At 35.4% G+C, this 26,291-nt stretch overlaps 1 protein-coding gene across 1 annotated transcript in view; it reads right to left on the bottom strand.

Moving 5' to 3' along the window:
• PREX2 (phosphatidylinositol-3,4,5-trisphosphate dependent Rac exchange factor 2) overlaps positions 1 to 26,291 on the bottom strand; it is a 114,972-nt gene that overhangs the window by 67,090 nt on the left and 21,591 nt on the right. Inside the window, exons 8-21 of the mRNA XM_039379838.1 lie at positions 24,426 to 24,575; positions 21,581 to 21,725; positions 20,004 to 20,104; positions 16,148 to 16,251; positions 14,780 to 14,829; positions 14,149 to 14,224; positions 13,318 to 13,390; positions 12,015 to 12,157; positions 11,775 to 11,867; positions 10,117 to 10,265; positions 7,628 to 7,713; positions 5,257 to 5,393; positions 1,990 to 2,107; positions 962 to 1,146 (exon numbers count right to left, since the gene is read on the bottom strand). Coding sequence (XP_039235772.1) covers positions 962 to 1,146; positions 1,990 to 2,107; positions 5,257 to 5,393; positions 7,628 to 7,713; positions 10,117 to 10,265; positions 11,775 to 11,867; positions 12,015 to 12,157; positions 13,318 to 13,390; positions 14,149 to 14,224; positions 14,780 to 14,829; positions 16,148 to 16,251; positions 20,004 to 20,104; positions 21,581 to 21,725; positions 24,426 to 24,575 — 1,610 coding nt within the window. The remainder of the gene's footprint in view (positions 1 to 961; positions 1,147 to 1,989; positions 2,108 to 5,256; positions 5,394 to 7,627; positions 7,714 to 10,116; positions 10,266 to 11,774; positions 11,868 to 12,014; positions 12,158 to 13,317; positions 13,391 to 14,148; positions 14,225 to 14,779; positions 14,830 to 16,147; positions 16,252 to 20,003; positions 20,105 to 21,580; positions 21,726 to 24,425; positions 24,576 to 26,291) is intronic.

The raw sequence follows: 26,291 nt of genomic DNA, 5'->3' as shown, positions 1-26,291 counted from the left end.
ATGTTGAGTTACTGCATTAAAGCACTCCAGTCACTTTGGTCACACTTTTAAGCTTCCTTTATGTCAGGTTTAATTAATAAGACAAATTTAAATAATTTAAGTGGAGTTTTTTTGCAGCTGTACTTTCCAACAATTGCATTCTGCAGCACAGCTTTGGATAGTTTCTCATCTTAATAGTTAACATAGATTTGCACAGTATAGGAAAGCAGTCCAGAATTAATTCACTCCCCTACTCCATGTGATGCAGAATACAGTTGTTTAAAAATCCAAAGCAACAATAAATACACAGCAAAGAAAGATGCATATGGAGAGAAGCATGAGACCACACTGAACACAGAGAGAAGTTTATGTTTAGAGCATTTCAAACCATTAGCAGACAGTTATATGGGATAAGTACCACTAAAATTCCCGTTATTGTCTTTTGAGTTAAGAGACCTGATTTTTCTATCAGTGAACCTTTTGTGGTCATTTAGATCACTATCACCTCATACAAACTTAATATTACCCCAAAATTGCCACATTACTTCTCCTTATTGTTTGTAATAACTTCGAAACATTTAAATAGCCAGCCTAACACTAAAGGGGATGACACTGCACTATTTAAGGCCAGAAGCAGTGTGCTGGAAGTACCTCTTTACTTAACTACTTCATATACAACAAGGGAAAAATATTTCTTAAGCAGTTAAGAAATAACACCTTAAATATTTTATATGAAATTGCAACTACAACAAGAATTAACATCTTTCAGGCCACTCATTTGAATCATTGACTAGACCAGCTTTAGCAAATCTCATGATGTGGTGTAAGAAGTAACTCCCTTCAAAACATCGGACAGATTAAGATGACCAATTATAAGGTATTAGATGAAATACACATAATCCTAAGAATAAAAAAAAGACACATGTTGCTCCATTGGTATTAAGCATAGTAAGAATTAGCACATACAAAAATGGCTTCATACCTTTGCAGTCAAGCTAAAAAATCCCTTTGGTTCAATCATTTTTTCCAAGACGTGGCACTTTATTCCAGCTGTGCTGTCATACTCATAAACCACTCCATACTCCAGGTGAACATTGTCAACAGTCAGACTGACATGATCTTTCTTCCCATCAATTATTGCCATAGTGTTAAATTTGTCAATTACCTCTACAATAAACAAAGTAACACAAATCAGTTGAAAAGTGCTGGTCATTAAATAAACTAAAATGGACACAGGCAAACATTCTAGAAACAGGTATGTTCCGATCATTCTATTTTAAAAAGTTCATCAAAAAAACCTGGCTACCAGCTGAATGATTTCAAAATTGGAACACCATTAGGTTTATAGATGCTAAAATATTGGACTGCAAAACAGGCAGGAGTCTTTCTTTACAAGCAGTTATTGAAGGGGACTAATTCATATAATCCAGAGACATTAAAAAAGCCTCAAAAGGGGGAAAACTGGGAATTTCTAAATAAACTAGAAGAAAACTACCATGAAATGCGTCAATATTCAGAAATGAAACCACAATATCTGCGTTTATGCAGAGAACATAATATAGTTCACATGCTAACTGACTCTTTAATTACCAAGATGCATAAGAATGCAGTTTTATCTAAATGTTAATTGCCTGAAAACAATCTGAAGGATAGCTGTTCTGTTATTTCTCATGCAGTAATGACTAACGTATCTATATTGCCATAAATGATTACTAGTGGTGAAAATAAATAAGGTAATTCCTAGGATTATGTATCTAACAAATGAAAATGGAACAATTTTCCCCAAAGTGTTTACAGAAGCTTTTTCTCTAAATGAGAAAGATAATAATTTTCAGAGAGTATCATGATAAATTTACGTGTTTAGAAAATGTCAGAAAGGAAATCCTTATGCAAAACACATCTTACGGTCTGCTCAAAATTTCTTCTCTGAAAACAAACCCACTGCCTACATTTTCCTTGCTACTACACCAACATTCTGAGCAACAACAAAATCCAGCAAGCATCACATACCTTCCACTTTGCAGTCAAAGGCATCTCCTCCATCATCTCCAGAGGGTTTGGTGTTTGTTTTCTGAAGATCCTCCTGTGCACTTTCAATGCTGTTGTAAACCCACTGTATAGAATCTTGCTAAAAATAACAACAAAAAAAGACAGCTAGGAAAAGCTTTGCAAGTGCAATTGATAGCAACTATTTCAGCAGGAAACAGCTGCTTTAATTCCCTGATTATTATCAGCTTTACTGCCTTCCGAGGTCTAAGTTAAAAAAATAAAACTGAAAATTACACAGAATTTTGGCATTCTATAACACCATTCACAGAATTTTGGCAAGTTGTTTCTTATTTCAGAGTCTACTGTCATAAGACACTATGAAATCTGTGACAGTATGACGTCCCATCAGTTTCTCGCCTCTGATAAAAATAATTTAAGACATTTCAAATCAAACAGCAGACTGAAAAATATTTAAGACAAGAAATTGTGAAAAAAAATTAGAACCAATTTTTTGCCTTGCTAAATCTGCTGTACATCCATGAATCTGCTGTAAAATACTATGGAATATCAACCAATGATAGAGTATGTCCAGTTAACCTATTTCCCAAGTTTCAGTGGCGCAAAAAACGTACACTACAGCCTTCATAACTTGTAATTGCCTTTACTACACTTATTTTTCTACATGTTTTTTATTTTTTCCCCAGATTAGCAAACCCACCAAAAAGAACAGAATCAAGGGTCCAAAAATCCACCATCTCATGTGACTGAGTGACACATGAGCACAGGAATGGTGGCTTACATGGGCCATACAACCTATGAAGAAGCCACGTGTTTGCCTTACATCTTGTTCTCCCCAGCCTGTTACTCAGTCCATCACACCCTTGTGAAAGGGTCTATCAAGTATGGTGTCTCCAGGCTACTCTTCGTCTCTTAGATTTCAAAAAAATCTTGTCAATTAATCACTCCCTCTCCAACAGCTACAGTAGAATAAATGGCATGATTATGACAAATCTGAATTCAGAGACTTTAAAAAGAAATTCATAGAAGAATTCAAAGTTAAGCAAGGATAGCAAAACTTTAGGCTGAACGTTAAAAATCTTCACGAAAAGTGTCAAACACATGCAATTATCCTTTGCTAATATACAACATTCAGCTGCTATCTTTATCCAATTAATCATATACAACTACATTTTTGTATGATTAAGGTACTGTTTTTCTCTAGGTTTCCTAGATTCATCTATGCCTTGCTTTTCACTCAATGGCACTGAAATATTCTGATAAGAAAGATTAAATTTCAGAGTTGATTGTTGGAAGATCCTGTGCAGAAGCTGATCAACAGGAACACTTCTGAAGCCCACACTTCTTTGCAGGTACCCCTGAAAGCTTGCTGCTTATTTATGGATTCTAACAGGTTTGCTTGGCAGCATCAAGATGGCCATGCAATCTCTAATAGGAAATACTACACTACTTAAACTGGAAGTCCTTCTTTCAAAAGTTAACACAAATCTAATGCATCATGACTTGGAGCAATGTTCTTCAAAAGCATTACAGAGGAACAAACTAAGCATAAAACATCATGGTTAGTATCGCTGCAAATAAATTTTAATTCCAAGAAGTAAAATGTGCTCTCAATTTTCTTTATCCAGACAAGACAGAAAGAAGACAAATATTGTCCAACAGAGGTTACACAGTTATTCATACAGCAAGAATCTGACATGAAACTTCCTGCTTCAGACAAGCAGGAAGATTCCTCACCCTGAGAAGCAGAAGATACAAGAAACAGAAAAAGATCCCTTTTCAATTATGCAATTGGCAACCTCAGGAGAGATTGCAATCTTTGTGTTAATTAAATGGTAGGCTAATGCACTGTACTTAAAAAATAGGAGAAATCCATAATCATCTTCCAAATAATTAAAGAAAAACCCTAAATTTCTGATAAGGAAATGAAATTTTAGCTGTCTTGACACCAGTGGGAATACTACCACTTATTTCAGTCTAGACAGTTCTCCAATAGTTTTTGATAGCACTATGTCCTGATTTAAGTTTCTCAGTCTTGAGAATTTCGGTTATCTGTGATCTGCTGAATTGTGATCAGCTACTTTTTAAGATTGAAATAAATACTCTGTATAGGAAAAACTCCAAGTTATTATACAAATGGATTAAAAAAAACAAAGTAATTCTTCATGTCAAGGCATTCACGCCAGCCAACATTAATCAATCCTCTTTGCATGTCACTAACATACATAGGAAGTCTACAGTTACACAGAGAGAACACAAATGCTATAAAGAATTTATCTTTTATTCCAGCCAATTTTATACTAGTGCACGGAATATCCTCTCTTTACTAGAGTGCATCTTTCTTTAAAGAATAGGTGAACTTGATCTTGATATGTTGTGTAACAATTTCAATTCTGTATTAGCATTTAAACACAAACATCCAGACAATGTTTTCATAAAGACTGTATTTTTATGATGTAGTTCTAACTACATAATTCTTATATCTATGCAGTAGGTGTGGGAAAAGGATTTCACTCTTGATTTTAATTGGATTTTTCTCCTCAGTAAACACATACTGGAAGAGTTTGTGAAGTTAATTAATGATATTAGTTCACAGTGTATGAAAAAATTGCAGGGACTTGGAATAATTACATTCTAGAATCCAGCTGGTTTTGTTTGTCTTCCTTAAATTTGTGTCTTGGAAGCCTGAGCTTTTCTCTTAAACTAATATGAAAAAGATAGCAAAATTTGCACGCTTATATTAACAAAAAAAAAGGAACTTTTGAGTTCTTGAATGTCTGTTTATTCCCAAGATTGGAATGTAATGGGAACTCAGACCTTTATAGATGGTGTATGTGCACTCGGCTCTCTGTGTGCTGAAGTGTTACAAAATTCTGGAAGAAGATCAGCATTTTGCATTTCATTCTCCTGCTGCTGAGCAGGCAGCAAGCTATGTGATTCCTCTCCATCAAGATGAGAATATATCTCATAAGGCTTTCTGCATAGGCCTGCAGAAATACTTGAAATAATCCTTTAAAAATACCATATAAAAATTATCTATAAGATTAGATTTATTTCAGTGCAGAAATTAAACAGACCTTGAATATCAACAGTACATCGAGCAATCTTCAGCTTTTATATTTCAACTGGCTTCCCTTTAGTTTTATTCACCACTCCTTTCCCCTCACCCCACTCAAACACAACAGATACGTGGACAGAGATAAAACACCACACTGTTTACTTTGACCAAAAAAAGAAACTTATAAGAAAACATGCAAGGGTGAGACGTACCTGCATTGGCCGCCTGTACTTCCTGCACGCTGTGACGTGAGCAATAACACTTGCATGAGTCTCTTTGCTGACATTAATTCCATTCACTTTGATTATGCACTGGCCAGGATGGAGACCTGCCGAAGCTGCCACCGTTCCTATTAATAAAAATATACATAGTTAACAAACTTCTTTGCCTAAACATCTCCTTTAAAGTTTACAGTCCAAAAAGCCTCTTTTATTTTTTTATCAAAACCTGTTCTCACCGATTCTTACATACTTCCCCCACCACAGGGTGCTTCTGTAGTTAGCTGGACTCCAAGAAAATGGAGTTCGCCAGCAGATGATTCCATAAGAAGAGACCAGACAATTTTCTAAAGGCTGTTTTATAAAACAACAAATGCTGATAAGTAATACGAAAATATTAAAATTTGTCTTAAAGAAAAGGACTTCAAAAGGATAAAATGGCTCTAGCTTGAAAGTCACTAACTACTTAATGACTACTTAGACTACTTTTATTCTGAATTCTTTTATACAAACCAAGCTTATGAGTTTCTTGATTAATTCAGGTGTTTAAATTTCACATACAAAACAGAAGCTTTCTGACAATTCATAAAGAAGTATCAGAGCATACTAGATTTTCATGTTAAACATTAAGTGAAATATCCAAATCCAAAGACATTTCCAAGGATATTGTTCTTATTTTCATCTTTCCTACCAACACAATTATAGCAGAGTGCCTTCCAGCTTTAAGTCAAAATACACGGAGATAATTAAGTAGAATATCTCAAATTTAAATATTGAGAGGGGAGGTGGAGGGGTACAACACAACACCAAAACAAAACATTCTCTTAAAATAACATAAAATATATGGTTTGGTGATTTATTTTCACAGGGGAATAACCACCTTGGGAAAATCTTCTAGGCACTACAAAAATAGCAGCTGTCTCCAGGTCTTTTCAGTGTGACTCAAACCCGCACCTGAAAGACAGCCTGATGGAGTATGACCTTAGTTCCAGCTACCTGAACATTTGCTCCCTAATGTCTCTCTTGATGCTAGCATAGAGGGGCAAGAAAGTAAAAATCTATTGCCTAGAGACTGCCAGACTGCTAGTTGCTGTGAAAGAAAAGGCAAGACTGAATTTGCAGACTTGACAAATGGAAAAGTTTGTCATAACTTCATGACTTGTCAGTTGGGCATATTTGACAAGGAAATACTTCCAGAATATACCTGAATTTCTCTCATTTTAGGAACTATAATATTAGATGATAGCTGCATTTTAAACCTAATAAAAAAGAAAGTAATTGGAAATGACACCATTACCAGCTATTGCAGTCTCCCCTCCCCGCAAAAAGCAACGTAAAAATAAATATCTAAATAGGCCTTATTAAATATCTTTCTCTAAAAAAAAAAATCTCTCTTCAAAATACCCCAAGGTCCCAATTCAGCAAAGTATTTAGGCATATGCTTAAAATCTTTCAGATTTAGCAAACCACACAAGCAAGCACTTGCATATTGTTGAGGCTAATTGGAATAAAGTATGTGCTTAATGAATAAGGATAGGCGGTTGAACTGAGATCCAGGTGCAGAAATAATTATCACATCAGCTCAACAGTCTGTAGTTTATTAGTCTTTCTCTTGAAAATCTAATTTCTGACATCACAGCCTAGAAAAAAGTCATCAAACTCTGTTCGAATCTGACTGTTTTGCAGATCAGTTCACTTAAAATTCCTCAGTTACAAAGGCAGGAGGGGGTAAAAGGACACAACTCTCCCACAATAGCTGAAAATACAGTTCGTTTCTTCTAGCATTAACAATACGAGACAGCAACAGAGAATGCTTCAGCTTCTTTTATCACAAGTCAAAAATGTATTCAAAAACATATTGGGTTAGGAACTCCAAGCGTTTGACAATCACATCCCAAAATGGACAAAACAGTATTTACATGAAACATCTGCAATTACTAAGACAGACCTAGGTCACTAGCAAGCTTGAAGAGAATTTTGAAAAGTGCATTTTCAGAACATTGCACAAACAAATGGCCACCTAAAAAAACGTAGTGCTCAGGAAGTGACTGGTTCCCAACAACCAAGCACTGGAGAAGGTGATTTCACATTCATCAGCTATTCCTTAATCTGTAAAGAATGTACAGCTCTAACTTAACTTTCATACACCGGTATAAGTACATACCAAAAAAGAAGGTGGAAGATTTATCCAAAGTTTACAGATTATAAGAACACAAAATAATCGTATTTGAGTTTATTTAATATTGCTACTTTGGGTGAAAAACATCTAAGCTACATCAGTAGACCTAATTTTGATTTATCTCAACCAGCCATTTAGATGTTAAATGCATATTTACTAGTAACACTGACAGCTCTTACAGCTTACCTCTCCCAACAGCATGGACAACTGATGGGCCAAAGCCCCGGATTTGGAATCCAAGTCCATCTGCAGAGTCAGGAATCTTCACTGTCCTGATACAAGGAAAGATTGAATATGAATGTAGCAAAAGGTAGCATATTGTTACTTAAGATGAAAGTGGACAGCTACAAGCAGATTACAAGGGTGTGAGACTCCACACTTTTATTAATTCACGGTTTCAGATTCTGCACCATTCATACTCCAGATACGGTACACCACTGGTATCAGAAATAAGAGCAAGCTGAGACAGCGAAAAATATCTATTTCACAGGGAAATTCGATATACCGATTACAACCAAAACACCACCATAGCTTTAAAATTCCTCCCAAAGGGTCTGGCATTTGGTTAAGTTGCCACAGCACAGCAACACTGAAAGCCCTAGGAAGGCAGTCAGTCTCTCAATCAAGAGGACAGAGCCTGGGGACCACAGAGCATGGCAGGGCTGGTCAGATGAGCTGCAGAAGACTTCAGAGCCTAAATCCATACTGTAATTTGTTAACTTCTAAGTGTCTACTCAGTGAGTTTTCTTGAAAAAATGTTTTGTTGCGGTTTTTCTGAGCAGCAGTGCTGAGATTTGTAAAGCAAGAATCATCTACTGCTGTTCATGACTTGTAAGCACACTATGCTATGCTCCTGCTTGGTCTAAACCTACTGAAAAACACAGTTCTGAGACACAAAATTCGCATCTACTCCTTAAAATTAAGCCCTGAGCTCACTCAAAGTAAGCTAGCTTACCCACATGATATCAGCTCAGGATCTAGAAAAAGCAACACAGCTGCATTAGCCCTTATCAGAGCTAGTTAAGTCAGGTATAACAGTGCACTGATTTAACTTTGCAGCTTTTCCTTCCAGAGCCAGTTCCATTATTATTTCAGAGATGTTTGCCCCAAGCTCCATTTGCCATTGCAAAAGCAAACAAATTCAAAGTGATTTGGACTGTAACAAACTTGATTTACAGGTAGTTTTGACTACTATAATTGCATCATTTCTTGCATTTCTTTTTTTTTCCTAGTATACATAATGTCAAGCATTTGGAGATGATTATCATCAGAGGAGATCCAAAACTCACTGAAGTCTACAATTTCTTTAAAATATTAGAATATTATTGAGATTAATAAATTTTCATATGAAATATTTTTGTAAGTATAGCATCATTTAATGTCATCATGGCTAGGCTTCCAGAACAAAGATTTGGGAATCATTTAATGTACTTACATATTAATTAACGTTGATTTGATACAATTGATATGCATTCTGAAACTGCTTTGTGAACATGCTAATGAACTATGAAAGACCATCACTGGCAGTTTAGGCTAAGAATTTAGGAGAGAACTGCCTCTTCTGACAAAACAGTTGTGCTAGCAGCAGGTACTGACAAACAGCAGGCAGCACCGAGAAACAGATTCTTCAACTCCTGTGAGCTCCTCATTCTGTCAAACTTGAAATTCACCCACAAGTTCTGTCAGAAATTAAACTAAGGTCTACGCTAAAGAAAGGCCAAGATATGCCTTTTATGCTTGCTACAACACTATGGTCAACTGGTTTGGGTGAATCTTTTGTTGTGATTTTTGTCTGGCTGGGGGAGGGGGTGGAGTGGTGGTGTTGGACTATAAGTCCAGATGAGCATCTTTATGCCATACTTCCTTCTTTGCTCTTTTCCCCTTTCTGGGTGCCGTTCTCAAGACACCACTGCTTATAACAGGAGAAGTACATCTCTGTTCTACCACTGAACCAAAGGGAGGCACTCTGTATATGCTATCTGGTTAAAGAGCATGGCTCCTCTTTACTCTGCAAATTTCAATCAAAATTACTCCTGACCGGTGTTTCTTAGGTCTCCTCCTTCTTTGTTATGTATAAACTAGCAATAACTGCATTAACTTCATAAATATACTTATTTGATGAATGCACACATTAGGCCTCACTTTGTATTTCTTTTACATAACAAAACTTGCATTTAGGTAGGAATGGTCAATCCTGTGTACAGAAATGCATCTGTTACATAAAGATGAGGAACTGTTTACTTGTTCCTGCGGTTTACACTACCAGCACACATGCTGAAGGGACCCATTAGACCACAGTCTGACTATGCCAAACCAGCAATTAATCACCAGACACAGGAACTTATCTAATACACAGCGTAAGAGATAAGTGATCAAACTGTCTGTACAGTCAAGGACACTTCATTTATACTTGCAATTCCCGCATGTATTCAAAGTGGCAGAGCTGAAGATCTAAAGTACTCATGTTTCACTTTTGCTGACTCACAAATATAATACAACAAAATCTAAGCAGATCAAATCGCTTGACTTTACAAAGTTAGTTCAGATATAGCATTTCAAATAACTTTACAATATTTCAAATAACTTTACAAATAGTTCTCTCCAAAGTTCCACTGGTCCTTTAAAATTCACTTCAGTTTTGTTTGTAAAATTTCCCCAAAGGAATGACAACTTACTCCCGTGGTTTAGTGCTCACAAGAACCCGCAGGGGCTTTCTGCTGTTTAAACAGGCTTTCAGGAAGCAATCCACTTCACTGAAGGGTCGCAGAAAAACCAGGTCACCATTAATGGCAAAGATTTTCTTCCCAACTTCCAAGCCTGCCATCTAGAAAACAATAACAGTTTATAACCACTAACATTATGTTTTCTTCTGCTGGCATGCAACCCCAGTAGCAATAATGACATGCACATTCACTTTACATTCTGTATGACTCCTTCATGTACCACACACAAAGGACTTATACACAAAATACTTCTAAAACCAGTTAAACTGATGTGAAGGGTACAGTAAACACTCATTTTGAAGAGACATACAAGACCTAGTCTTAATCAAGATTTTATGACAGTATTAATATATAAATATAATGGCCAGTCTTCGCGAGCGAAGATTTTGGGAAAGTTCATTAACCCTTCCAGCCTGCGCAGTGGATTTTTAGGTACAGCTGAACTGAACCACTCATTTTGGACAGTGGCAGTGAGGTCCCCAGGATGTAGGTTTGTTTAGAGTGACCTTCTCTTAGGTGGATTGCCTTCCACGGCTGACGAGCTCCACCTGCCCAGGGGGCCGGGAATCGAACCCGGGTCGCAGAGGTGAGAGTCAGGCACTCTAACCACTAGACCACCAGAGGCCCCATGACAGTATTACAATACCAGTTAATACTTTTACTAATTAACATAACAGCTTTGATTGAGCCATTTATTTTATGACAATACTTAATTTGTTCATCCATCATTTTCCAAAGGAACTAAAGCTTCTTTTCATAAAGAAAGACCTAATTAAAATTTTAGTAAGTGAATATTTGTTAAGTTCCAAAACAAAACAGTTTTTAAACTTTGGTGTAACAAGAAAGGAACTACAACCAGTTGAACGACAGGAGTGGCTCAGGGTATGCATTAAGCCTTAACACCATCTGAGATCATGGCAGAATCTGGCTGCTAGAAATCAACATATAGCTCTGTGGCTGAATTATATTATTGATTTGCTGTGTCTTTTTATAATTTAAATTTCTATTCCACCATGAGATTTATAAAGCCTTGAAATCTAGGTGCAAATTTTTTCTCTCACGAAAGGACTCCTTCTTTATCTTTACATATATAGACTCCTGTGCAGTTCAGTAAAATATGAATCTACCCAAAGAGCATCTAAAGCAATACCAACAAACAGGAAGACTGCAATTTATTCATTTAGATTCTCAAATTCTAGACTTTATATAAAGCTTGATACATCTTTTACTAAGAAACACATCAACTGCAACTCACAGACTAGCTCTATACTCATTTCATATTCTACCAAAAATGTTTACTACACTCAGGATTAATGTCATCACAGGAATATTATAAAATGAATAAAAATAAAATTATAAATTTTATATCACTGACTATGACAATTTAGCTGAGCAGAAAATAAGTGTTCATAATGGTCAGAGCAACATGTTAAACAAAAAACAAAACAAAACAAAACAAAGGAAAAAAAGGGAATAAGATTCATAAGCACAGCCTTCTTGGAAAGTTGTCAGTTACCTTCTACCACTACAGACTTTCTTATCTGATGCACAAAACATACACCTGTGATCAAGTAAGTAAAACAGGGAAGATAATTTATAATACTCGATACCTCAGCATTTGATCCTTTCTCCACCACTTTAATAATTGGCACCTTATTTTTATCTTCTAAACCAAAACCATAAGTGCCTTCATTAGATTTAATCTGAAAAATAAAATTGTTTAAAATATTGTTCAGAAAGCCATTAAGAAAAGCTGAAGTATATCCTCATTAAATAAACAGTCTTAATTTATTGTCACTACGACAAATTTTTTTACTCATCAAAGCATACAATCACTGGGTTTCACTCACCAGTAATGACTTGGCTATGACATTTTCCACTACTTTCAGATCATGTTTCATGAGTCTGTGCTTCATATTTGATCCTTCCATTTCTTCATCCGCATAAAAACGGAACAGCAGTGGTTCATCCTTAAATTCACTTTTCTCTAAGACTGTGATAGAAAACCACACATCCTTTTTTAATTTCACGTCTTTTTGAATATCACGTCTTTCATAAGTCATAAAATACTTAACGTGAATACACATATTGAATGCTAGCAAAGTATTTGTGTGTGTGTGTGAATCTAGGGAAATCATTTAACACACGCAACAGTTGTTATTTGGATCCATTACAGATAGGTATCACTAAGCCCATTTTTCAACTACATGTGGATTCCATCAAGTTGAGAAAGCCTATCAGCTTGAAATCATTTTAGTAAAAATGCAAAGTGCAAGGTTTCTTCCTAAAAGGGATCTTAAAATATGATTTTGAAGAGTTCCGCTGGGCACCTGCTGAAGATGCTCACCACCAAGTTCTGGCACTCTCCATATGGTGAAGCATGCCAGGTTCAGTCTCAGAATTAGGTTTGGTGGAGACGAGAAAGCAACCAGAACAGCAGATGGATGCAGTTTGTATGTTTAAAAGTCAAAGGAAAAAGAATGAACAATACCAGAGAGGATGTTAATTTTCCCTCCTTCTCTAAACAGGATGATAAAAACATTATTCCTTCTATAATTCCTTCTTTTTTTCATTTCAGTAAATGACCTGCTGCTTTGATCCTTTCACTGAAATCTTGCCTTTGACAGTATTAAATGGGACCTTGTTCACAGAATTTTTGGTGCTGCACACATCTCTGCTCTCCTCTCTCTTCTTTGTTCACTCCTATCATTACGATTGTCTCATTTTCCTCCAGTCCACTTTCTCCTATTATCACCACTTCACTTTTCTGAAGTCATGCTCCTCCATACTCTATTCTTTCCCCCAAAAATGTCACACTTCTTTCTTATATGTATCTTAACTTTTTATTGTCTCATCTGTGCAAACATGTATTACCTGCTTAAAAAATTTCTTGCAAAGTGACTAATAAAACTGCCTCATCTAAATCCTTTAGAGCATGAATTCCTCAGCAGATGCTATAAAATTGGATATGATTTTCAGAGTACACAATAGCTAATTTTTTTCCTGATAACTGTGGCATAGGTCTCTTCAGTGATACAATAGAAGAATTTTCCATCTGTGCTGTAATATCTTTATCAGCACCTACATTTCCTTCCAACTATGTAGATAACATCAAAAAAAAAGAAAGCAAGCATAGTTTGTATATTTACTTACCATGGTGCATAAACCCATTATCACAAAGAGCTACACCAAATATCATAGCTTCCTCCCTTGTCCGGCAATCTCCCTGTTAAACCATAGAATATTTTTTTTAATATATTTTAATATAGCAGCAAAATGGAATCTGTGCACAATGGCATAATCTCACAGGGATGGCAATAGCTGTAGATTATATTTATCATCACCACTTTTATATATACATTTCTAACATACATACATAAAACAGAATATACATGTTTATCATACAATCAGAGAATAGTTTGGGTTGGAAGAGATCTTTACATGCTCTAACTCTTTACACTTTGAAATAAATAGGTAAACACTGAAGTAACACTACATACTCCATAAAAACTGAATGTAAGAGAATCTAAAAGTATCACAGTTTTAAACTTTTACTTTATGAAACTAGTGCATGTTGACAGAGTGAACAAGATACCCTGTTCTTGCTTCTAGTTCCTTCAAAATAAAACAGAGTTATTGACAGTACTGACTTTTGTCCATCTAATTAGTAGTTTAGAGTTATGCAGAGCCTATTCCTTTCATTTTAAGCCAAGAACAGTGTTACATGCTGAATCATAAAGCTAAGTGTCATTAAAACATTTCAAATTCAGTTGCACATAAGGAAGATAAGCACAAAAAGAATTAACAGCACAGCTGCTGACAGATGATTGTGTTATTTTACCAGTGTAAGAGGATTACACTTACACATACTGTTCAAATAACTCTTACACAAAGTGTTTGCATGTTATTCTGCTTGATACATCGCTAGCTTTCAGATTAGAATTTAAATGCACAACATACATAAATCCAAATGTGTATACTTGCCTGTGCAATCAACCAATCTATGAATTTGTTAGCCATAACCACAGATTTGTAGGTTCTCAAGTGATAATCTTTATCCCTGTTCAAAACAATGCAAAACGATTTTAAAAAATCAAACAAAAACTCAAAAGAAACAGAAAAATACTTGTATTTTATGAACAAGTCAGTGCAAGCGTGAATTGAGCATTTTATAATGGTTCAGAAGTTTCTTCTGGAGAAAAAAAGCTAATTAAACCTTTCAATGTAAACAGAAAGGTGGAGGCTGACTACATCTTACTTGGGTGACAGTGGCACTGGAGCATAAAGGCAGGTGTGTTGTTACAGCTGTGACTCCCCAGACAAGGTAATGGAGTGTAAGTGAAGGAGTATACTAACATATACAGTAAGCATATAAGCATATCCATCAGGACCTAGAAGGCCCTAGAAACCTGTTAAAAAAGTCATATTGAACAGAGTTGGTAGTCACTTAAGGATTCGGTTATACTTTTTGTCTTGATAGCCCTTCAGTCTTATTTGATTACTCCCAAAAGACCAATCTTGAAGGGGTGGATTAGGTTTCTACATTCAAACACAGTATCTTCAGATTATATACTACTTCCAAATGACTCTCTAAGGATTTCCCAATTGGACTCACCTAATTACTGGGGTAAACAGACTGTGAAGGCGACAGTACAGTCGTACACCCTGTCAAAGAGAAAGAGGTGGTGTTAACCCCATGTTCACATCACGCAGTACATAAGAGGCATGGGCACAGTAAGGAAGCCTATATGTTGTAAATGCACTTCATTTACACAGCAAAAGAGTCTGTTCAAATTTTTATGTATTTTCATGTGCCAAAACTTAATCTTTCCAGATAACAGTATTGGTGAATAAATTATGAGGAAGCAAACATGTCCAGTCTAAACTAGGTTTTACTGAGACACATGCAAAAAGGATTAGCTTTAAGGTAGCACTAAAAAATTCTGAAGGTTTGAAATAATTTGAAAGAAAAGTACAAAAAAATAAAGCAATGTCTCCATACATTAGGGTTGTCCTAAATACTGGTTGTTACTTTACACACAACTGAGTAATGGAAGTAAAAAATACTATTATTTCATTATATGGATCAATACTTCACTTATAAATTGAAATTATAACTAATCCATTTTAAAAATGCAAAATATTCAAAAATTAGAAATGTTTTCATTTACAAACCAAAAAATTAAACATTTGGAGTAGTTTAAGAAACTACCATCAGAAAATTGAATTTATAAAAGGAAAACACATTAGTATTACTTAGTGAACTAACAAAAACCAATTATGTTCACAACATGCAAGAAGAACAGTGCATAACAGTGTCAAATTAGATTCCATCATACTTTCCTCTGCCTGGTAGTTCAGTACTGAAGATTCCTCTAGATGCACCTTACATTAACAAGTGCCAGCAAAAAAGTGAACGACACTGTAATGTAATACTCAAATACAGACGTTTTTGACTGACTCAAAATCATGAAAAATTTTAATATTAATGAGTTTAAAGGCAACTTTGATCAATCTTTTCATTATGCTCAGTAGCACAGATGTATAGCACTACCTACGTGTGTTTGAACATCTACATAACTATAGATTTACTGCCTTGTTAAGGCACTAATAAAAGACATGCAGATTTAAGAGAAATTTAAAATCAATTTCTTATAGCTTCGTATCTATGAAAATGGACTGAAAAATACAACAGACTGAAACACTAGCTTCAGAATCCCCCACAAACCTAGGCAATGCCTCCTGCACATGAAACTACTGAATAATAACTATAACTAAATAACAGTAATCTTTCATTTTTTATTTAAAATGTATAACAAGAAACAAAAATCTTACAAATGGAAAACTGAATTTGATTGACATTGAGACTGGCAACCGTGAGGGGATGTTGTTTATTCCAGCATAATACTTTACATTATTTTTCAAGCAGAGCCTCAGTTTCTGATGTGTCCTTCCTAATAATAGCAACTATTTTATTCTGTACCTTGGAGATCACATCCTGCATCTCATTTCTGGGGTAGTATGTTCCATCATCATATCGGAATCTATATAGCATGTGTTCAGGTTTGAATTGGTGCTTATCTGTAACTAAATTTAAAAAAAAGTATTGTTTGATTACTTTCCGAAGAAATCAACAAGAGAGAAAAAGGTCAGCATCATTTCTTCTAATAACAGCCCATTACACAGAAACAGGTAGATTTCAGACAGGAAGGGCAGGAAGCCCAATTAGATCATCTACTTTAAGTTCCTTTACATCACTGGTGACAGTATTTCTTAGAACATTTAAGTAATAAAGAAAAACCCAAACAATTTCAAGTCACGTGGCAAAGAATAAGGAAAACAGATAGGGAACAGCATGAAATTTAGGTACTCAAATCTTTCTAGTCTTCAGCGCTTTGCAAAACTTATCGACTAAATATCCAAATAAGACTTCTTTTCCAACTATTCATATTATTCTCACACATTATTTTCTGTCCTCATTCTTGCTGAGGCCAATCTCAAATGATTAGGTAAAGATATGAACCCTTCCCAATACATTTGGCCAGTCCCGAACTAGGGAGAAAAGGGAGAGGGAATGTCTTCCCCTATATATAGACAGGCAGAGGTCATAAGTGCAAGAGACTGGCAATCATTACAAAGATTTTGATAATCTATTTCCCCAAAGACCCATGAAAAAGAATCTTAGCAAGTGGATTTCCAGCATTTCACAAGATTCCAGCACCAAACCTCAAAACTTCAAGTGTTTTGTCGAAACAGTCATATCATAGGATACAAAGCTTCTCCTGGAAATAGTACTACTGCAAGTCTTTCTGAAAAACAGCTGATCCATTTGATGGCTGAGGACAGCATTAGGCCCTAGCACCATCCTAGGATAACTTTTTTACTAATTATAGTTTTGCTTGCAGTTGTAAGCTTTAATTTTGAAACTAAATTTACATGTCATCAGTTGATAAAGAAGGGTAATGTAATGTCTTCATTAATCAGAGTAACACACCTGACAGTGTTAGGTGCAAGTGATTAAGCCATCATATATAATTCTCTTCCAAAAACTTAGTTAGGCATCATAAATTTTGTAAAGTGCCTTCTGTCTGTGTCATTTTTCATGCTTCTTCAAGCTCCTCACTATCTCCACACATCATCTGACACACAGATATAAAAACTGAATTTCATATATTAAATGGTTTCACTAGTGTCACGTGCAAGAGGAAGATAACTTCTCTATCTGCATTTGATATATCTACTAATAGGAAAGCCCAGGACACTATTCTTATTGCCTTGAACTGATGGTTCATGCTCAGGTGATTATTCAAAATAATTTCTAAGTTTTTTACGTATCATACATCAGATACAGACTACAAAATTTTCACATATAATGCCTAACGTAAGTATCTAAATGGATTTTAATGGATTGTGACCATTTAACTCAGGGAAAAAAGATATCTTCTAGTTCTGTAATTAAGAAAAAATTCTTGTGGTTGAAGAAAAAACATATTCCACTAGATTAACATAAATTAAGAGCTTTTATAACCACCAAATACTGAAAATAGAAAAACCACCAGGACAGTTTTGCCTAAGGCCAAGTTGTTCATTATTGTTCCACGGATGCACTGGGAGGGAACTGGGATCACAAACCACCTTTCCTTTCTTGCATGTCTATCATGAACAGAGCAGGCTATGCCCTCTGAGTACCACTCTGTCTTTGCAGTCCTGACTTACCACAGTGCACCAGAAACTAAGGCAGTAGCTCCACAGGGCTGGCACATCCTGAGTTTCAAACACTTAAGCTGATGAAAAGCTGTATTACCACTAAAATAAGAAAGCCCAAGTTGGTTTACATATCACTTCCAGCATTGTACCTACATTTATGCTGGGATACATATTTATATGGCACAGATGAAGAAAAAGGAACACATTTGGTCTTTTCATTTACTTCTTTGCCAGTGTAATTTTAAATCACATCAGTACATCAGTCCAAGAAACTGTGCAGCCACAGAAATACTTATTCATTTTAAAACTCTCTGATATTCAGTTTATTTTTGTAACTACAAAGCTCCTTACTACCTTGAGACAAAGTTTCCATTTCTCATCATCACAAGCAAGTGATTGGACCAAGTATCTCAGCCCACTGACTGCTACAAGTAATTTCAGATATCACAGAATTCTACCAGGTGGATTTAAAATAGCAGCATAGCAAGATACAACAAGATTTTTCCTCTTATACAAAGTGGAGGGGAAAAAAAAAAAGGAAAAGCCATAACTTTTCTCCTTCCAAGAGTTCACACACCAGGAAGTAAAACAGTAACCATCACAACATGGTTCTGTCATTGCTAGAATGAACTCCAGCACAGTGACAATGACGGCCTCGTGAATATGCAAACTCTAACAAAGACCTCTACAATATTTGCAATGTAAATAACAGCCAAACTTTCTTTCTCCCTTGATCCCTCTGTGAAAACAGATGGTTCATTCAACTCTATTTTAAGAATGCTATTTTCAGTGAACCACAGCTGGATCCACTATTCAAAGTAGCATGTCTGGCTTACATTTCTATGCTCTAATATAATTACCCTTTTATCTCATGAAACTACACAATATTCATTTGATTCTGTATTGAGAAATTCTATGATTGCATTTAGGATATAAATTACAAGATCAGGAAAAGAATCTGGCAACTAAATGATTTCATTGAAAACAATTTCTCTGTGTGTAGTAAACATAATGGCATCTGACATTTGAATGATTGTGGAGGAAAGTCATGTAGACTGACATTAAAGAATTAAAGGCTACATGACCACTGATGAATAACCCTAATTTTTTTCCTCCTACTTTGCATGTGTTTAGAACACACACAGCTAAGTGGCACTATGTTTCTTCCACTTTCTTTTCAGTCAAGGACACTAAAAACATCATTATTAATCAGTATTAAATTCATTTCTGAATGGAGTATAGTAGTGTACTAGATGGAGTTTTGAAGTGTATATTATCAATGAATCCATCTAAATTTACACCCTGGATCTATGATGGAACAGTAGCTAACTTGACAGCTGTTTCATCATTTGCTTTTTAAGTGACTGTACCTATTGTATGCCAAATATGCCTTCAAAACCAGAAGTTTCTCCAGTTCATTTATATGGTCCTGTTAGACTATACCTTGTAATAGGGACAGAGATGAGGACCTGCTCTGGAAAGAGAAAAATGCTGCCAATGCAAATTACCTGCAGAAATTAAACATTCTTATTGGCCACTTGAGGGATACTTCTCTCCACAATGAGCTAAATGCACAGAATTGACTTAAAGTTTCAGCATAAAAATATAAATTTTAGTAACTATATAATATAGTGAAAAGAAGGTCTTAAAATTCAAAAGATTAAATTGTTGGGTTCTAGGCTGGATTCCATCAGCTTGAGTTGTAATACCTAACAGATGAGCAGGCACGTTTATCAACAGCCAACTGTGACTCACTCTCTTGCATAATTCTTAGTTGAACACGTATCCCTAAAAGGCCTGGCCTTAATAAAGGTTAAAATCCTTAAAAGCAGTGTACCATTCTGTGTTCCCCTAGAATTTATTTTTGCTTACAAGAGAACAGCAATGTTTCTCTAGGTCCCTGTTTTCAATGTTGTGATCCCAACAGCATAATGTGATTAAATCAATCAAGCCTTTACCAGTAAATCTGCTGTGCATGGACAATGGGCTCTTGAGGTCCTTGGAAGGATATAATGCAAATTCAACAAACCATCTTGCGTTAACAAGACCATATTTTTGTCAGACAGAATTAAGTACATTCTAATTACAATAATTATCTTGAAAAGAAGTAATTTAAAACTGACTATATTTACCATGATGGATAATGCCATTCTCTAATAAAGCTTGGCCAAGATGAACACCTTCTTCAGATTTGTGTATCTCTCCAATTTCCAACAGCCAGGACACAAATTCACTGAAATAGACACAGAAAACAAACTTTACATGTCATACTACCAAATCTACCGCATTTCCATCTCCATTACTAGTGTTTCTAACTAGTCTAATGAATGATTCTTAAGCCTAGTGATCTTGAAATTATCATACCCCCTTTATTTTTATGTAAACACATATGGTTTCCCATCAGATGTTTTCTTTTTTCTGCTCAGAAGTTTTCCATGCATAAAGTTTACCTGGCACATAGTGAAGACTTTCCATGTTTTCTGGGATTTCCTAAACTAGCATAGCCACATTTGACCAGACAGACCAATATAAGGCAATCCCAGACACACATACTGCACCTACCCAGGACAGATAAGTCATGACGACAGACCACAACCACAGTATGACAGAACAGTAGGCTTGTTACTTCTAAGGTGTGTCCAACATGACATCCTGAGCATATATACAAAGTATATACTTCATGTGCAGGAAATGCCTGCCTTGTATCACAATAAAACTGATGCAGTGCAGAGATATCAACTTTATAGCATACGTGTAGGTTACAAATCAAAAGCGTAATGAAGTAGTGCAACCTTCACTGCCATGGGTGACCCAGAGGCTGGCAGAAGTGGTCTTCAAAAGGGTCCACTCCAAACACAGCACAGAAAAGCGGCCATCTGATGGTAGGTTTAAACAGCTCCCTCACCATGAGTGTATTCTTTACCTGCTTCCAACAACTTCACTGAGGAAATACGACTCAACCATAACTCAATCATTAATCTTAATCCTGGTTTCCATTCTCTTCAGCTATGTCACTTCTGACAGCACATAAGAATCTTCCAAGTTTCATTTCCACTTTTAAACCCAGTGGTATCTTCCTTACAATTTGTTTGTGTAAAATTTGCTGTACTTATAAAAGTGCTTTTTATGCTTAACCATCTAATGGTCAAATGAAATAAGTGATAAACCCTTTTTTTCCATACACACATTTTTAGGGTATCTATCTCTTTCATTCAGTCTTAAGATGTAGGTATAATATGGCATTATAAAGATTCCCCTGATAATACGGGTAAATTTTTAACTACATAAACCTTACTTAGTAACTCTGTTCTTGACATTCAAGCAAGAGGAGGATAGGAGCAGTTTTAGAGACAGAGATTGTTTTAAGTGGAATAAATAACAAATAAACTTTACACCCCAAACTAATCATTATAGAGACAAAATGCATTAAACAAGTTGGGAATCATTTCTTTAAAGAAACTAATTCACGTGACACACTTTCATATTTTCATCATGCCTTTGCAGCCTTGTCTCTTTAGCAGAACTACTTTGCAATATAAGTATATATTCATAAATTTTAGGCAGATCAATTTACATTTTGGCTAAAATCTGTGAGGCAAATAGGCCTAACAGACATTGCAAATGAAGCGTGGTTTTTGCAGAATCCCAAAGAAGATTTAAAATGTGTTTTTATATGGTAAAAATTCATGCTATCAAACGCATATAATACCTTCCAAGAAAGCATTTGGGAAAAGTGGTTAATTTCCTCTTCCTGTCTTTGATGAGATTCCCTTGTTTGCACATCATTTTGTACAGTCTTTCTCCTTGCTCAGAGATCATCACCCAAGTGTCCTGTTCCATGCCCAATTTTAAACCTGTCAAAAATGCATTAAAACTTTATGAAGTGATATTGCCATTATATTTCAGTATCTTCCCCAAAATGGAGAAGCAATACCAATATTTTAATACCAAAAAAAAAACCGTAAAGGAACTGTTTTCCATTTTTTCCCAACAATCAAGTTAAACTATGAACATCTGATCCTCATAAGGCATAACCAAAAGATATTTTTAAGTTCCTTATAGTGAAGTTAAACTACTAGTCATTCAACATCACTGCTAACTTTTTAGTAATAAATACTAATGCTGTGATTTTCAGATTTAAGTATATGAATATTCGCAAGGCAGTAGTCATGTCTTCACACATTTAAAATAAAAGAACCTTGGTTTTGTTTTTATCATGTGATAATAAAAATGTCTTCACTTAAAGGAATATTTTTCAAATTTCCAATTAATAGTAACTGGTTAACTGTTATATGTATGTTAGTTTCACATCAGATTAATTCACCCCTTTTCCACAAAAGCATATACGTGACTTGATTTTTATTTGCTTCAAGATTTTTTCAACAATGGAAAGCTATCAAGGGTTTTAGTTCAATATTTTTTACTGGTTTATTTTTTTCCTGTTTATCTTCTTGAAAAAATCATTCTGTTTTTTGAGTAACAGATTAACAGATGATCAAATCCAGTTTTTGTTGAACTATGCATCCTATGGCCATTCACAGAAGCTTGTGTTCAAGGAATACCACCGACTTTCATATCCCACAGGCTTTCTCAATAAACGGTTATTAATGCTGGACAGAACCACACATTTCTTGAATGTCTTGTGTACATGTTCTCAGTTTCTGTTCAGATTTTCATAATTTTTAAACTGTAACTGTACATATAACTGTACAGGTGACAAGTGGTGTCCCTCAGTACTCTGTCTTGGATTCGTTGCTCTCCAGTATCTTCATCGATGACACAGACAGTGGGATCAAGTGCACCCTCAGCAAGTTTGCAGATAACAGGTGTTTACAGGAAAGCCACCAAATTGACAGAAAGACTTCAGTAAAATTTTCCAATTCAGCTTGATTTCTCCTAGCAAGAAAATACAATCTATGAAAAGGTCCTAGTTCATAATTCAATTACCAAAGCTGAAAACTGAATTACTTCATTAAGGGCATTCTCTCCTTTTAGCTCAGCTTCTGCTGCATGGATTCCAAATAAAAGTATAGGTTGAGTTTCTCTAAGTCCATTGAATCTCTGAGTCTTCCAACTCATTTGTTTTTGGAGATTCTGTGTTGCAACCTGAATCTATGTGTGCCCCAGATCTTCTCCTCTTTGTTTCATGGTTGTCTCCTTGTTTGGCAAACCCACTGAAAACATCAGGAGCTGAAAATTTCCACAAATTTTTAGAATGCTAAAATCCTAAGACGTGTCTTGGCTTTTGGATAGCTACCTCAGACCTCAAGCTTGCCAAGGTTTAGCTCAAACTCATCCCTCCTACCAGCTGCTCAGTTTATTAGTGTGAAATAGTAAGAATTCATCAACATAAAGTACACCTACTTAATCTTTGTATTTCTTATCTGAGGTACCAAGAGCCCAAGGGAGTCAAGAAACTTAACAGTGAAGTGGAATTTACTGAAAACATTTTAGTAGGTTCCAGACAAGGTCCTATACAGCAGCAGACAAACCTGGGTTTTGTTGTATTTGACACCATCTCTACCACTTTGCTTTCTCATTTGTTATTTTAAAAATGTTGAGGTTTTAGAATGTTAAAGCATCTTTTTAGCTTTTCTGCTATTAATTCCTTAGCCAGTGCTCAAATACCCTATTTGAAACTCTGGTCCTACAACAGATGTTCTACAAGCATCCAGTATTCAACTTTAAAAAACCAAATAAAATATTGTTGGTCTCCATTGACAACAGAAGCACAAAACAACAATTACTGCAACAGGCAACAGAAAATCTACACAATTCAGGAAAAGCATTACAGACCTAAATACAAGGCCATATTTTCCTTCAATATCAAGGCTCCAAACAACAATACTAATATGGATATTTTAGCTTGCAAATGAAATTAGCTCCAGAAAATCATGAGGTGTCATCTTTCCCTGCTTCTACTTTGTGCTGGGTTCACCTTGAACACATGAAGTTATTCATGGTCACATTTGAGATCAGGATTATATTTCATCCAAGTATTCTTTCACCTTAATTCAGTTATTCAAAAAGATAGTGGTTTGCCACTGCTGATTTCTTAATTTTTTGGTAGGGGAGAATACACCAAAGACGGGGTGGTGGGTACGTTCTGTACCATTTCACTTTAGATCATCCGCATTAAAATCCAACACTGAAAGCCTGCTCATTTCAGTGATTCAAATGGCCACTCACAAAGGGAATCAATGCATAAAAATCACACAAGGCATTTAGGACAGACCCTCAGATACCAAAAACCATAATATTACACAGGTCTCAATGAGTTTATGACAATTTATACTGGTTGAGGATAAGCTATAAAATCACAGGTTAAATCATCTCCCCGTTTCCAAAACAGCATTCACTACCAGCATACATGATTGAAGACATAAAGCCCTTCCTAGTACAAGTTTGATTTATTTTTCCCAAGCTGTTATTCATAAATCTTCAGAGGAATCTGACACCACAAGTTTGCCTACCAGCTGGTTTTCTTTATATCTCAACATAAAAATACAACGTGGCTTTCTGGCAAAGCAACACAAGGAAGTTTATTAACCTACCTTTTCTCCTCTCTCGCTCTTTCAAAATTGCTTCCAGCCATTCTTGCTTCTCTTCAGGGGTTTTTGCCATGCATACAAACCACTTATTCTTTGCCGTGTTGTGGATCTTCCAGCCATTAATAACAGTGTGGCCACTGCTGTGGTAGTCAGCTAAGAATAGATAAAATGGCTTAAAGAGTCTCAATTCTTACAAAAAGCAATAGTTGTTACAATTACTAAGAACTCTCAGTACACACGAAGCCCAGGAGATACAGAAGAATAAAAATTAAAGTTACCTGTGCCACTTGTGAACTGTTATAACTTAATAAATTGTAGTTTTAATGTTTAGTAAACAATGTCCTTTGTAAAATGTAACAAAGAATTGCATAGCATATGGAAGAAGGTATAAACTCGATACTAAAACAGGCAGAGTCCTATTAAAACAACAGATAACAGTATTTAGAGTACTTCTGTTTGTGTTAAACTGTAATAAATAATTCCTTAAACAAACAGCATTGTGGTTTTGTCCCTTAAGTTGCTCAGAGCTGCTGTGCTGATTGAATGATTTACTATTGAGTTTAAAAAAGGACTTTACAGGGGGTAAAATACAATTTCAATTTGACAAGTAAGCACGTCACATATATTTGATGTATTTTTACTGGTTACCCAAATAAATAAATATCTACACTTACTAGTTTAAACAAACTGAAATATAATACAAGATGTTCTTTGATGTAAAAAAAAAACCAAACCCCAAATGCATAATTTTTGAAATATGCAGTAATTTGAAATAATTTTTTTAAATAGCCCTATGTTCAGTGTGCACCCTGTAGGAGAGATAACAGTTGCTGATGTTCTTAGGTATCTTGAACTTCTGACTCTTAACATGTAAAAATAACTATGATATAAAAATCGAACCCTTATTACTTACTACTTATTACTTCTGTAACATTCTATTTTAATATGCTGGCCCATAAATCTTATTCAGAAATTCCAAAACTAATTCCCCTAACTATCCTTCACTAAGATTACCCGCATTTCCTGGGGGAAAACTCGGGAGACATAAATTCCTTATGATAAGAATTTTTTTTTTTTTACATAAAATACAGACTAAAAAACTAGAGCTAGCAACTACCATACAAAGTGTTTAAAAAAATCAAAGGTCAACGTTTTCTCACCACAAACTTTCATTAAGAGGCAAGAAAGTCCTAGGGCAAGTCCTGAACTACTATAATAACTACAAAGCTTTTTGTTTTGTAAATACTTTTTCATAATTCAGCCCTATTTTGTATGATGAGATGGGATTTTCTGAAACTGAAACCCTTACTGAAATGCTTGCTAAGATTTATCATAAATCTCAGCAGACATGCTAGTATCCTTTCAATAACTTTGCATTTTAATTAGATGGAAAGCAGCCAAGCTTTGTGTACTGGGCTGGGAAATGTCAGGAACCACTAGAAAACCATGAGACTGATGGCTAATTTCTAAACCAACAAAACCTTCTAGTACTCAAAGCATGTAAGAAAGTGCAAGCAAGTTATGAACGGGAAGAAAATGAAGTCAGGTATTTTTGCAACATCATGTTTATACCACTTACCTTTTTATCATATTTTTATTTGTATAGCCTATTCAGAATATCCTTTGTCCCTTTAAAAACACCATTTCTTGAAAACTACCCATCATACTATTCAAACACTCTCAGAAAATCAGAGTCAACAGTCAAGGGAAAAAATGGCTCGTCCAGACCCTTGAATATCTCAGTGTAGAGGTGACTTTTTAAACACGCAGCTTCCTTGGCCTCTGAAGATCTCTAACTGCAGGGCCAAGAGCACTGGTAGTTTGACCACATTTATCTCATGTCACTACAAACTCACTGAATTTTGTGAA

The sequence above is a fragment of the Pipra filicauda genome, unplaced genomic scaffold (genome assembly GCF_003945595.2).
Source record: "Pipra filicauda isolate LSUMZ 115617 unplaced genomic scaffold, ASM394559v2 scaffold177_size2800117_pilon, whole genome shotgun sequence".
Classification (NCBI taxonomy): Eukaryota; Metazoa; Chordata; class Aves; order Passeriformes; family Pipridae; genus Pipra; species Pipra filicauda.
Note: the sequence above shows the minus strand (reverse complement) of the source record. Positions and strands in the feature narration are given on the sequence as shown.